At 43.2% G+C, this 13,503-nt stretch overlaps 1 protein-coding gene across 1 annotated transcript in view; it reads right to left on the bottom strand.

The window, feature by feature from the left end:
• LOC109478413 overlaps positions 1-13,503 on the bottom strand; it is a 29,086-nt gene that overhangs the window by 8,568 nt on the left and 7,015 nt on the right. The window contains 6 exon segments of the mRNA XM_019779942.1: positions 4-3,906; positions 3,908-4,362; positions 4,365-6,700; positions 6,941-8,763; positions 9,312-9,455; positions 12,462-12,599. Coding sequence (XP_019635501.1) covers positions 4-3,906; positions 3,908-4,362; positions 4,365-6,700; positions 6,941-8,763; positions 9,312-9,455; positions 12,462-12,599 — 8,799 coding nt within the window.

Here is a 13,503-nt window from a genome sequence, read left to right as displayed (position 1 = left end):
ACTGAAGGTGTGGACGACAAGCTTTAGCAATGGAGGCTGCATGGAGTACATGTCAGGATGTTCTCCAGACTCATTGGTGGTATCTTTTCCTGCAGTTGGGACTGGACCTTCACCATGCAACATGTGCTCAAGGAACTTTTGTAGTCCTCTGTGAGTTGGTTGGCTGAAGTACTCCTCTTGCAATTTGAAAATGTCAGGCAAGCTTGTTTTTGCCAGTTTGGACTTGGAGGCTCTAAGCATGCCGTCTGGTGATGCTATCCACATCAGATCAGACTTGCAGCGAGTCAGCAATTCCTTCTGACTGAGATCCTGTCCATGATTGCTGTGCCACAACACTAGGGAGGGAAGAGTGTCATCATGGAACCCAATGAACAAATCCTCCTTGACAAACTGCTGTCCAGGTATTGTTGAGATGTCTTCAACCCAAGACTGAAGCTTCGTAATTGCAGACATCTGGTGGTGATCGATCACATCAGAAAACCTCAACAGTTGCTTTTCAAAGCGATTGAGGAAGGGTGGGTCTGAGTAGTTCACCTTCTGTTGGTCAATCAGCACAATGCATCGGAAGTTTTCATGCACTTGGCACATCGGGTTGCTGTATGCTCCAAGGGCTACACGGCAGTTTCGCTTCTTCCCAACAACTGTGTAATTCTGGTTTAGCATGTCATACAGACTGCCATAGATGCTGTCAAGATCTCTCAGTATCAAGATGCATCCTCTCTCCATGCAGAGGATGATTCGGCTGAGAGTACGGTAGTCATAGTCCTCTGAAAGGTCGTCATCTAGGTGGCTCCCAAAGATGGTGACTTTCTCTCTGCAGTTCAGATCTTCTGAGTCCCTGATCATTTGTTCCAGGATGCCAACAGCTGAGTCACCACTGGTGATGAGCATGAGGTGTCTAGCTTGCTTGTCCCGTAGGTTGTCTTGTATCAGCTGTTTCACATCGAGGTTCTCTTCATCAAGATCAATGTGAAGGGCCTTCAGTTTCTGTTGAAATGTTTCCATGATGGTATCCCTTTCAGTCGGGAGGCCACCAAAGTTTCTGAGAAGCCCTCTCTTCAAAACTTTGAGGTTGAACTGGGGCATGACAACAGCACCTGTATTGACATGTTCTGGCAAACAGATACATTTGATCAACGAATAGTAGTCACGCAGACCATGGAAGTTTTTGTAAGTCTGCTTTTCCTCATATTCAAAGTAAGCCTCAGCAAGGGCTTTAAGAGCATCATTTTGTGACATAGTGAGTTGTTTGCCACCTTGATATGCTCTTTCCAGTGCAGCCTGGGCAAGAGATTTCCCTGTCTTGTACAAGTCGGTTTTGTCTGGTTCAGGGCGAGACAGGTGAATAGCTCTGTTCATCTTTGCAGCATCCAAAGCCCAGTTTGAAATTCCCACTACAGCAACGTCAGGGAAGTCATCCTCAGCTGGCTCCAGCAGACTATGTAGAACTTTCAATGGGTTGAATCTAGATTCTTCTGCCAGACCAATCTCATCTAGAAGCACCACAGGCAGGACACCTCCTTCATTGTGCTCTTTGTATTTCTTGGCCTTGTCAAAGACCTTGATGATTCCCTCCGAAGTTGAAGATTCTGAGCCTTGATGAGAGACAACATACAGTTGTGGAAGTTTCTTGAAATACTCATTGGATGAATCCCGACCTCTTAAGTTGCTCCGAATCAACTGCATGGACAAGGATTTGCTGCAGCCTGGCTTTCCAACCACAAAGACAGGAATGTTGTTCAAGATGCAGACAAGCAATACAAAGACATTTTCACACAGTGCTCCATTCTTTGCTGTACCTTCTGGCAGCTCCATTCGCTCAAGAAGATCTAGCTGCTCCTTGTGGATGACGTCTTCTATCTCTTGTTCAGAGACAATGACTTTGTGTTGTCTCATGACTTCTGACAACTCTTTCCTGTACTTTGAGCGATTCTCTGAATCTGCAAGTCTGGAGTGATAGCAGTGTGCAAGTGTAAGGATGACACTTCGCACATCGACTTCATCACACGGAGAAACACCTGTTACATACATGTATGACCTTGTCCAGTATCCTGTTTGTTTGTAGAGAGCCTGTAGTCCTTTTGTATTCAGCATCTCCACAAACCATTTCATCAGAATGCGGCAACGGTTTACGTCCCGCAGACTGACACCGAACTGGTTCCCTTCCACCTTCCGAATGAAGTTTTGTGAAGATGACAAGAGATCAACGAGCATGGCAGGCTTGACTTTAGATTCAGCAGGGAATACACCAGTGACCATTTTTGTGATGTAGGACCTTTCATCTTTCTCGTTTAAGGTCCCATAATCCCAGACATAGTCCAACATTGACTCTGGTAGAGGGTGCACTCGGTACACAAGCTTGGAGCATTCATCAAAGCTGATCTTACCTTCCAGGCCAGCTGTATGCAGTTGAGAGCTTTCCCGTTGCCGATAGGGGTTGCAAGCTGCCAACAAGATCAGATTTTCTGGCAGTTTCTTTCCGAGCATGGAATGATGACAAATGATTTCGTTGATTAGTCCAAGATGGTCACAGGTGTTGATTTCATCCAAAAAGGCCCAAACCTCACGAGACAGGTTTGACCTTGCTTCTTTAGCTCTGTCGTCTACGAGGGCTATGATTTTATCTTCTGTGACTCCAGCATGGATGCTGAGGACCTTGAATGGGACTTCGCATGTTTTTGCCAGGTACCTGATGAGGCTTGTCTTGCCGCAGCCTGTCTCTCCCATGATGATGACTGGGATGCGAGCCCTCACCCTCATGATGACAAGGGCCATCTTTAACAGATTGTCTGGAGTTAGGGCATACCTCTTGTCAAGTGTACCAGTCCTCTCTTTCCCCAGCTTGTGAGATGTAGTTCGAGCAATCCGCTCCAGTATCATTTGCAAGTCACTCTGATTTAAAGTTGAAAAATCTGGAAGAGGTCGATTAACCTGCTGTTTGAACAAGTCCTGTATTTTGACAGGGACTTGTTGGAGGCTCCTGTACAGTGCAGATACTGTTTGTGCGTCCTGGCTGTGAAAGATTACCATCAAATGGTTGCTGTCTGCCCAACGAATCATTCCTTCTACTCGACTGACCATCTGCATTGCTGATGATGATGTACTAGCAGCTTCTTTCAGCTTTTGAACAGCTTGTTCCTTTGTCATTGCAGATGACTGGGTGCTGCGGCAGGACAGTACTGACCGGGATGCAAATTCCTTTGAAACATCTAGCAGGGCTGTGAACAGATTCCTTCGGACTTGGTGCTCATGTTTATCTCCCAACATGATACGTAGATTTGCAGTGCGAAAGTACTGACTGGCTGAGAATTTCTTGAGCTGGTCTGCCAGAACGGACAAAAATATCTCAACTATGGTAAAGGAAAGGTCAGTGCCTGTTGAGAAGTACTTTCTCAAAAGATCTTTACACCGTTTGGCAGGGAGAGGATTGACCCTCTTTGGTCCTGACAGTGGTATGTCTGTCTCATCAATGGTTGCTCTATCCAATGCCTCCAGGTAGTGGCACACAACCTGAACTGGGCTGTTGACCTCTGGACTGATGATGAAGTTTTGGTAGTTCTCCCACTTGAGATGAACCCTTTCAAAGCACATGCTTGTTACCAATGTGTTACGCAGAGCATGATTTAGGGTGTTAGCTACTTCCATAATGATGTGCTCTGTAGGTCTGCGTGCCAAATTCGTTCCTGAATGCACAGCACCTACAACAATGAGCTCAAATATGAAAGCATCCAATAGGTGTGGGTCATCTACAGGTGAAATGTCTAGGTGCAGAACTTGGTATGGCTGTACTCTCAGGTTTGCCAAACGTCTGACCAGGTAATCTCTTGTGATGGGTCCCCCGATGGGAAATGACACCACGCCCATGCCCTTTCTGCTTCCCTGCTCTTGAGCAAACTCTGTCTTCCCCCAATCCAGGGATGTCTGACGTCACCATTTTCACATTTGGCCACAAGGTGGAGAAGTATTGCCTCATAGCAACATCACTCATGCCTTGGATCCTGTGGGTGAGACGTGAAAACTGATCCAAGATGGGATGATGCGCCCCTCCTCGGCATACCAAAGCCATGAGAAAAGGGCTGTCTAATGAGTGCAGTTGTTTGATCTCATCCACAAGCTTGAACTGTATGTCACTTTGTAGGAGCTCCACATTAGCAATGCAGAACAAGCAATTGCCCAGCTGAGGTTGGTTTGGGGCTCCAACACACCTTTGGAGAAGAAGGTGAAGTTCCTCCCATTTTGTGTCTGGACTGCAGATGATAATCTGATGTGGTTCTGGAAAGCTACCTGTTGTACTCTCATACAGATTCATGATAACGTTCACAACTTGAGAACTTTCTGCATCAAGTGCTGCTACAAAAACCTTCCAGCTTGGACCCTTGTACGAAGTGATGATATACTTGAAGTTGTTGTACTTGGTGACTGCTGTTTTTGCTTCTTATGCATTTGTCTCTTTGGAGCCAGAAGATTCCCACAGATCTTGTCCATTGCTGAGCCAATCTGACAAAGTCTTGTGTAAGGATTGCTTCCCTTCTTCTTTGGCGATGTGTACATCTTCCTCACTTCCTCATTCACAGTGATTGAGGGATGAATAAAGTGGAAGAGTGAATCCAATTGGGGTGTAATGGGGTGCCCATTGAAGAAATCATCAAGGATCCAGAGCTGGTCAGAGTAAAGGTAGTTGAGATAGTAGTGCTCTCTTCTGGCCCTCTTCAATGTTTCCTGCCAGGTGGCATACTCATCCCTCAACCTTGCATCTAAGTCTGTCAGTTCCTCAATGTTTGAGACAGACATTTTAAAGGTTCGGTACTTGAAGTGCCCAGAGGAATGGAGACTTTCACAGGACAAGGCAATGTTGGAGGCCAAGTCTATGCAGGCGATGAAGTGAGACAGTTCTGTAGATGATTCAGAGACTTGTGGCACTTCCCCAGGTGGGCATGTCAGACCTTTATCTGAGTTAACAATCAGCAAGGCCCTGCTACGCAAGTCACGGAGGTCTGACATGGAGTGGCTAGCTTTTGTTTTCCCCCTGTCATAAGACATGGTCACCTTGCATGTGCTAGAGGTGTCCAGGTCAAAAGCGTAATGACCTTTCATGTATGCATTGTGAGCTATTTCCTTGGTCATCTCTCCTCGATTGGCAACACTTGCATACAGGCCTTTCAAACTGTGGAAATTAATGCTGCAGTCATTGATCTTCTCCGGTAGATTTTTTATAGACATCTCGCGATAGTGCTGGAGTTTGTTGATAAACTTTTCTGGGTTGTTGTCAAAGTTGTCTTTAAGCAGTGGTTGCAAGTACCTCTTTACCTCAATTAGATTTGAGACAGTGGATTCATTCACAAACTGCTCAGAGTGTTCCTCAACAGCATCTATTAGGTTCCTCAGGTCTTCATCCACTAAATCTCTAAGAAAGGCCAGAAGCTCTGATGACCTGCTCAACTGTTCTATGATGTCATTGTCCTCCTCTGAAAGTTTGCTGACAATCTTTTCCACTTTGTCCACAGCTCTGTGAAGCTCACTCAAAGAGGTGTCCTGTACAGCTCCTTTCTCACACAGTTGCAAGGCAGTACAAAGGTCACTGGTAGATTCCACTGAGACTTGGAACAGCTGAAGTGCAGCAGACAAGTTGTGTACTTTCTTTTGGGTTTTGGGAAACTCAACAAACTCTTTTAGAGCTTTTCTATTTGAGGCAGGAATTTTGCTGCAGAGCAACTTATTTAGGAGGGATAATTCTGTTTCCATGTTATAAGCATCAGGGATGCCAGCAAACATGAATTGTACTGTTTCCAATGGAATTTTCAGGTTGTGCTCAGTGAGTGGCTGGCATTGCTCTTTGAATTGATCTAGAACCTCTTCTGACAGACTGTTGACTAATTGTACCATAGAGATGGCTGGAGGAGTAGATAAAGAGTGACCTGCTTCAACTGTACCTGAATCTGCAGAAGGCTTGTTTTCTTCTGTCTTCTTCTCTTCTGAGTTTTCAGAGGTCTCATCATCCTTTCCTCCATCTTCCTTCCAATCTTTCTCTGCAAAGTTCCGTTGGAGAACATTTCTAAACACAAATGACTGTTGGAAGCCATCAAGAGATTTGGCTGGCTCTTGTAGGTCATACAGCTTGCCCCAGTATGTAGGTTCACTTAAATCTGTCACTGTCAAAGTTTTGTCCTCTTTAAACCTCTTCTTCTGCTTCTGGAGGTCACTTCGTAGACTTGAGATATCACTGATTTTGACAAAACCCTCTACCATAGAGGTGAACATGTTCAGCAGGTTATCTATATTATCCAACAACTGCTTGTGTGATTCTAGTTGCTTGATGATATCACGCAGCACATTCTTTGTTGGTTTTGAAATGCTGCCCTGCCCTTCATGCTTCCTTGTTGCATCAATTAGTAGAGCAAGTACGTCCATACCTCCCCTCATGTCACTGACTTTCTCAACTACTGCTCGGAAAAGTTGGATCTTTACATTTCCTGACTCCAATTGCTCCCCAAACTCTATGAGCACACCAGTGACGGTTTTACATTTTGGGTGCTTATGAAGTTGTGTTGTCCTTCCCTTTGCATTGAGCATTGCAAGCCAAAATCGTGACTGTCTTACCACAGTCAAGAGGAGCTGGAGGTTGACTGCCAGGTCATGGTCAGGTTTCTTCTCAGGCAAATCCATTAAGTTCATCAACATTACCAACAGGTCTTCTGTCAGCCTGGAAAAAACAAACAAAAGTTGTTTAAATGACTTGCCCATTTTGAAGTCTGAAATTCTAACTTTGCTATACTAGCAACAAAACAATGAGAAGAAGGAAGTAATGGATTTGCACTGCAATGTTGATATGGGCTGTATAAAACAAAACCCAAATGTTCTAGAAATACATAAAAACCTAATAAGAATATTATCAAAAGTTTCCTTAATTCTTTCAATTCAAACAACACAAAATGTTACCTACTTGTATTTGATATCCAGTCCAAGTGATGCCATGGGGGGCTTCATGTCACAGATACTGTAGGCTATCTCTAGCACATCCTCAGACAGCTGTGAACTACCCTCTTGCTTGATCATCTCTTCCAGGTGTTCTTTATACAAGTGCTGAGCTTGTTCTGTCATATCCTTCATCCCCTCACACTTTGTCAGTAGTATCTTCCATCCAAACTTCTTTATGAAGTCCTTAACAACATCCCCAAGGGCCATTTCAATTGTTTTGTCACCACCCACAAGCTCTGTGGCCATCACCTTGAGCAGATCATCATACGCTCTTGGTATGTTCATGTCTGCTACAACTGTGGTTTGGTAGTACTTTCGACTTGTGGTGCAGTGTGCTTCTATGGCAGTGTTCAGCCACTTGACTGACAATTTCCTTGCATCTTCTTTGTCAATTTCTTGGCTCATCTTTTTGTCATGGGCTAGTACCAGGAACATGGACTGAAAAACCTGATCTTTCGATGTTGCTACAACTTTTAAAAGATCCAATGCCTTTCTGCTGGGAAAGAGCATGCTGTCTGTGATCATCTTCTGTAGTTTATCAGCCTGGTTTGGGGAAAAGGTACGAGATTTGGATGCCAGTCCAATTACTGCTGTTGCTATCTGGTCTTGGACAAGTGGACCCATTCTGCCTTCATGTACCACTGTCCACAGCTGGTAGAGCTCCTCTATGTTCCTGGGCTCCCTATATGACTTCATAATGGTTTCAATGCTCTTTAAACAGTTACTTTCCAGGCCTTCTAGCACCGATTGAATGTTATCAACATGATGATATTCTGCAACAACTTCAAAGATGGCAATCTCTGTTCCAATGTCGGGGGCCTCCCTCAGTAATGCTGCAATTAGACGATGGCTTTGTGGATCTCCTTGACAGTGTTGCTGAATCAGATTATACACAGCAACTTTTGAGTACTCAATGTACTGAGCTGGATTACGCTTCTTTGACCACTCTCTGAACTCCTTTAATGAAGCCTGATGCAGAAGGAAGCTGGCTTCAAAGAGCTTGCTGCAGTTGGTGACAAGCCAGACCCAGGGCTCATCCTGTTTTGCTGCAGTCAATAACTGCGGTACAATGATCTTCAGACCACTGATGCAGCTGGATGGAATGTCTTCAGCTCTTGAACTTGACAAACCCTGAAGAAGTGACTTAGCATCAGCTTGGGTGAAGTCGAGCTTTTCCAAGTAGAAGCCACTCTGTAGTGACATTTTTCCAAGCACAACACAGAGGAAAGATAGCTGCGTCCAATTTGCTCTCTTGCATAACTTTGCGATTCTTTCCAAAATCATCTTCCTCTTCTCCTTGGGAGTAAAGCTTGGATTTGGGAATTGTAGATCTTCCCATTCGAGCAGCCTCTCCTTTAGATTTCCCTTCATTACATTATTGAAAATATCTTCTGTGAAGAACAGCTTCCCATAGAACTCAATGCTTGGTTTGTACTTCTTTTCAACTTTTGAGTTCTCAAAGATATCCCTGTGAATATTAGCTGTACCATGAATTCTAGCTGTCATTTCATCAATCCAAAAAGCTTCTTCACCTTTGACCACATGAAGAGCCTTGCCAACTGTCTGTAAGATGTTTTCCTTCGCTTTGTACTGTACGCTATATTGGTAGCGAGTGTCTCTGTCAGCTGGCAAGAGCACAGGATGCTTGGTTGTCCACAAAATCTTGTCTACAATAGGCTTTAATGGGTAGTTCTTTCTCTGTCCATTTTCACGGACGTACAGGACAGCATCGCAAGTTGAACACTCACCGAGTTCCTCAACATACAAGAAAAACTCCACTTGGAGTAGCTGTAAAGCCAAAAAAGTCAACCACATATTATAAATGCTATGCCACCATCTTTTCCAACACATCTATATTGTGAATCATGAAATAACATCCTATAACGTTAAATCCCTCCAAAGTTTTGCCAACAGCTAGGGTTAATGTCTTTGCCCTGAACCACCACAATGCACTTAATATTGCATTTGTTTGCCTCACAATTAAGATATGTAACAGAGCCCATTACATCCAAAATAGATATAAAAATGACATGAATTTTAAGCACCCACAGCACCTGATAATTGTTAGACTCAATGGCTGATATTGTTGCCTAGATGAAGGACAGTATATTGTATAATAAACTTTGTACAAAATTTGTATCTACACTAAGCCAATAATTGCCTCCTGAGACAGTGAAAATTGTAATGAAAAAATCAATAATTATTCTTTCAAATTTCCAGGTGTACTGAAAAACAGTCAGATACATGTTTGCACAGACAAAATGACAAATCAACTCAATGACATATAACTTGTAGTATCACTTATCAGACATGAATTCAGAAATTGGAATCTCTACCTTTGTCTGCTCAAAAGCCAGCTGTTTTGCTGTAGCTGCCTGATGGTTTGGTATGACCACAAACTCTCCTTGATCAAAAGCTTCATCAGCTTCACCACTGGTTGTTTTCATAACTAGTGACACCTCAGATGGCCCATGGATCTCCTGTAGCAATTGTCAACCAAGTAAAATGCTTAATAAACAAGAGTTCCGAGACCTCATACCTGTATGAAATATGGGCTTGATATGTAAATGTAAATTTCTTCTTTAATTACGCAAATGACCTCACCATTAACATAATATATGCATCGTGATGTTAACTTTTGATTAACTTACAGATGTCCCAAGTATGACATTCCCATCATTCACCATTAAGAAATCATAGAATTTTCGCATTAATTATGCAAATTAGGTAATCATTTGCATAATAAGTATCTGTTGATTTTCCATCTGCCATAGGTTACATACATTACATGTATGAAAGTACTATAATGTAAAACACTGTAATTATAGAATTTCCTCATTAATTATGCAAATTAAGTCCTCATTTGCATAATTTGCATTTAATTATGTACATCTTTCTCTCAGCTACCTACCTGCCAAAAATGATGAAAATATGTTGTTCCTATCTGGACTTATTGGCTTCCAAAGATTTAGCCCAAAGGTCCCCTGCAGTTCCAGAACAAGCTGCTAGGGGGACCAAAGCCACACCACTTATTCCTGACAGGAAAATCTATCTGTCACCAAAAATTCAAGACCATAGCATGTTCAGGACAAAAGATACAAAAAACGGAAGTTCTGCTGCAGTACCAAGGTCATCCACCAGGAGGCCCATATTTGACCTTGACCTTCGTCTTCCTAAGACTTACCAGCATACCAAATATCATCACAATCCATAAAGGCATTATGAAGTTATGCTGACTACAAATGTGCGGAAACACAAACACAGACACACACACACACAGACAGACGCGCCAAAAACAATACCTCCATTTTTCATGGAGGTAATAAAAAGACAGTGATCTATTGACTCAGAGGCAGTAAGTCTTGAAAGTAACCATTAGTGATGAAACTAGTGACGCCCTAACCGCGTGCACCGCTTTCAAAAATTCAAATACAAAATTAGGACGTTGGAATTGATTTTGCTGCATTTTTTTGGTTTAGGGACACCAAATTTTCACTCATTTCACATTGAAAGGCGTGTTTTCTTGGGTGGCCCTGGGTATGACATAAATAAAATACAACAGTGTATTCCGCATCACCCTCGGTCCCAGCCCCCCCGCGGATTGGATCGCCCTCCGGCCTTCGGGCGCTCCGATACACTGTCAGAGCGACACAAGTTACTAGTATGCCGCGGAGGGACAGTTTTGGTGCCCAAGACCTCCTTATTTCTGTGTTGGAACCTTCCACTATAACACAAGCTGTACCAACCGTAATGAAGGTGAGCGTGTGCCAGCCTTTTGCTTGTGTATGTGTGAATTATCCTTGCGCGAACATGTGAATTGCCCTTGCCTCTGCGTGAACATTTTAATAGCCTCTATATGAAAGGCTGGCTTAATCCCGGGATCCCATCCCTTCTAGACTTCTCAAGCGGCAAAACGGTTCAGACCCTCTCTCCCCAGCAAAGTCCCTCTTGCAGCTTGAGTCATAGTGGAAGGTTCCAACACAGAAAGGGGGTCTGAACATTAATGTTACAACAAAGGCATTGCTGTGCATTTAAGCATCTCATGCAATTAAACCAAGACAAAACTTTGCAGTACTATTTTTGCTGGTAAAATGTGCGATTCTTTCTATTACTAGTATGCAACTTGATGCTGTGCGGTCAGTTACCCTCCAGTCCAGTGATCAGTGAGGTCAAACCACCACCAACAAACAACATGCTGTCTTTACCGGCAAAGTCCCTCGGCGGCAAAACTGTCCCTCCGTTGCATACTAGTAAGTTGCATCAAAAAACATTAATACCACCATCTCCGAAGTCTGCGAAGGAGGCTAGCATGTTAAGATTATGGAATTTCAAAACTGGAAGTTCAGCTGCCAGGGGACCCGAAATCTAATCCTTTTTAGGATTCATGAAAAACTAATAAAGTATATACCTACCTACCTTCCAAATATTGCGACAATCCATCTTAGCCTTCTCGATGATGACTGGTTTATTGATTAAAAACATTTTGTAGCCCAGAGGCTGAATTGCATGTTTCATTACATCAGTGCCCACCTTAAAAACTTTAAAATGTCATTCTAGTTAGGCATTTATACATAAAATTGAATTGCGATCTCTATATGTGTAAATGATAAAAGACATAATACATTAATCGTTTACGTTTATAACTCATTTAGGACTTTTACTATAGGGCAAGGGGCTCTTGAAGTAGCGCTTTGTACGTGCTAGAATAGGGTCGAATTTGTTTTTTTTTTTGCCTTGTTGACCTCCCTGTTACTTCGCCTCTTGTCTGAGGAAGCCAGTGGTGATAGAGAGTTGATTTGCACAGTTTTTTCCCGAACTCTCGGCACTCTCTCATAGAGGCTGTGTAACCTCAGAACTTTACAAGACTGGTCATACAAGAGGTACTTGAGTAAAGGTGATAACAAACACACACAGAGACACACAAACACCAACAAAAACATAATCTTCTTGGCAAAGCTAATAATTAATATAACTGTCTTGGTGAAGGTAATTATTATAACTAGTACATGTAAGACTAGATTAAGTGTATATTGTAAGCTCTGACGCTCTTATGAAAACATATACACCTTTTTAGTGAGTCCACATGTGTATAAATAATATACAAAATATGAAAAAGTCAAATTGAATGCATAAGAACAGTGTCTACTGTGTGTACAATGTCATGTAGTTCCATTGTGCTCCAGAGCCTTTAAGTCTGGGACACATTTACCTTGAGATACATGATTGTAGACAAGAGCTGATAAACTTTCTCAAGCTCACTTTCTGGTTAATTTATTTGGACTTAGGTAAAACTGTTCATTAAAGATTTCGCCAAAAGGAGGGTCCTTTGCCACATGTGCCATTTGGAAGTTAGAGATTTTCCAGTTAAGTATGGTTGATTGTAAAAATAGCAGCTACGCTGTCCTGCTATCCAATGCCTTTCAGCAATCGTTTCAGGAAAAAAACCTACTGGGTAATGAGAATGTGTGATATACTTATTGACTTACGGGCTTGTTTGTGTAGCTCTGTTCTGTCATGTTGCCGCTGCTTTGAGTATCAGTTCTTTGCTGAAACTGTACAGATGGGTTTGAACTTTCTGGTGGTGGATGCTTGACATCTTTGTTGTCCCCATTGATACCTTTTCCCTAAAACAAACATGTTAAATAAATGTCACACTGTTTCCAACAACTAAAGGGTGACCACATTTTACACAGGTCCATAGCATAGTACTACCAAGGAGGTTAAATACGTTGGTACCAGGGTTCTAGCCAGGTTGAAATTTTTGTCCGTCATATCAGTTTTGCATGAGCCAACATCCAGACGAGCGCCGAAGGCGCAAGGGGTCGCGCCGGTTGTGGCTTGACCCTCCTAGGGGGGTCCGGGGGCATGCTCCCCCGGGGAAATTTTTAAATTTAAACCTTCTAAAACGCTATTTCCTGCATTTTGAAGGGTAAATTTGGCTGGTAAAATAAGGCTAGTTTCATGACTTGTTAATCGAAAAATTACACAAGGGTTTGATTTTTGGGAGGCGCCATAATGGGGTCAAGATCGAATCAATCAAATTATGTCACGACGTGGCACAAGCCCAGCTAACTTCTATCAAGTATTGTATAGGAAATTGGCACAGAAAAGAATCATTCAGTTCAGCTAACTTTAGCACAACAAAACTTTATTAGTGTAACAATATGTATATTGTTAGTATCAAAGCATTTGTATATTATCGCCGGTTCTATCCCCTCCCTTGGGCGGTGCCGCGGTCGCCTGTTCGAACACGTGCCAGCGCACGTGCCAACGTCGTGTTCGAACAGGTGATCTATACCGGTACCGTTCGAGGGAAGGGGCTCTAGAACCGGCCGGTTACAGATTGAATAAATGAGTTGAGATCAAGCCATTGACGAGTTCAGACGTGCGCCCTTCTTCGTCCTGTTACATCTGGTGGCAGCGGTGCGTTGCCGCTTGCGAGCGGCCGCACCCACCGCACGCCATCCCGACGATGCCGCCCGACTACGCCAACCAGCCCCCGGCCTCGAGCAGACTTAACCGCCGCCA

The sequence above is a fragment of the Branchiostoma belcheri genome, unplaced genomic scaffold (assembly GCF_001625305.1).
Source record: "Branchiostoma belcheri isolate BF01 breed outbred unplaced genomic scaffold, Haploidv18h27 scaffold44, whole genome shotgun sequence".
Lineage (NCBI taxonomy): Eukaryota > Metazoa > Chordata > Leptocardii > Amphioxiformes > Branchiostomatidae > Branchiostoma > Branchiostoma belcheri.
Note: the sequence above shows the minus strand (reverse complement) of the source record. Positions and strands in the feature narration are given on the sequence as shown.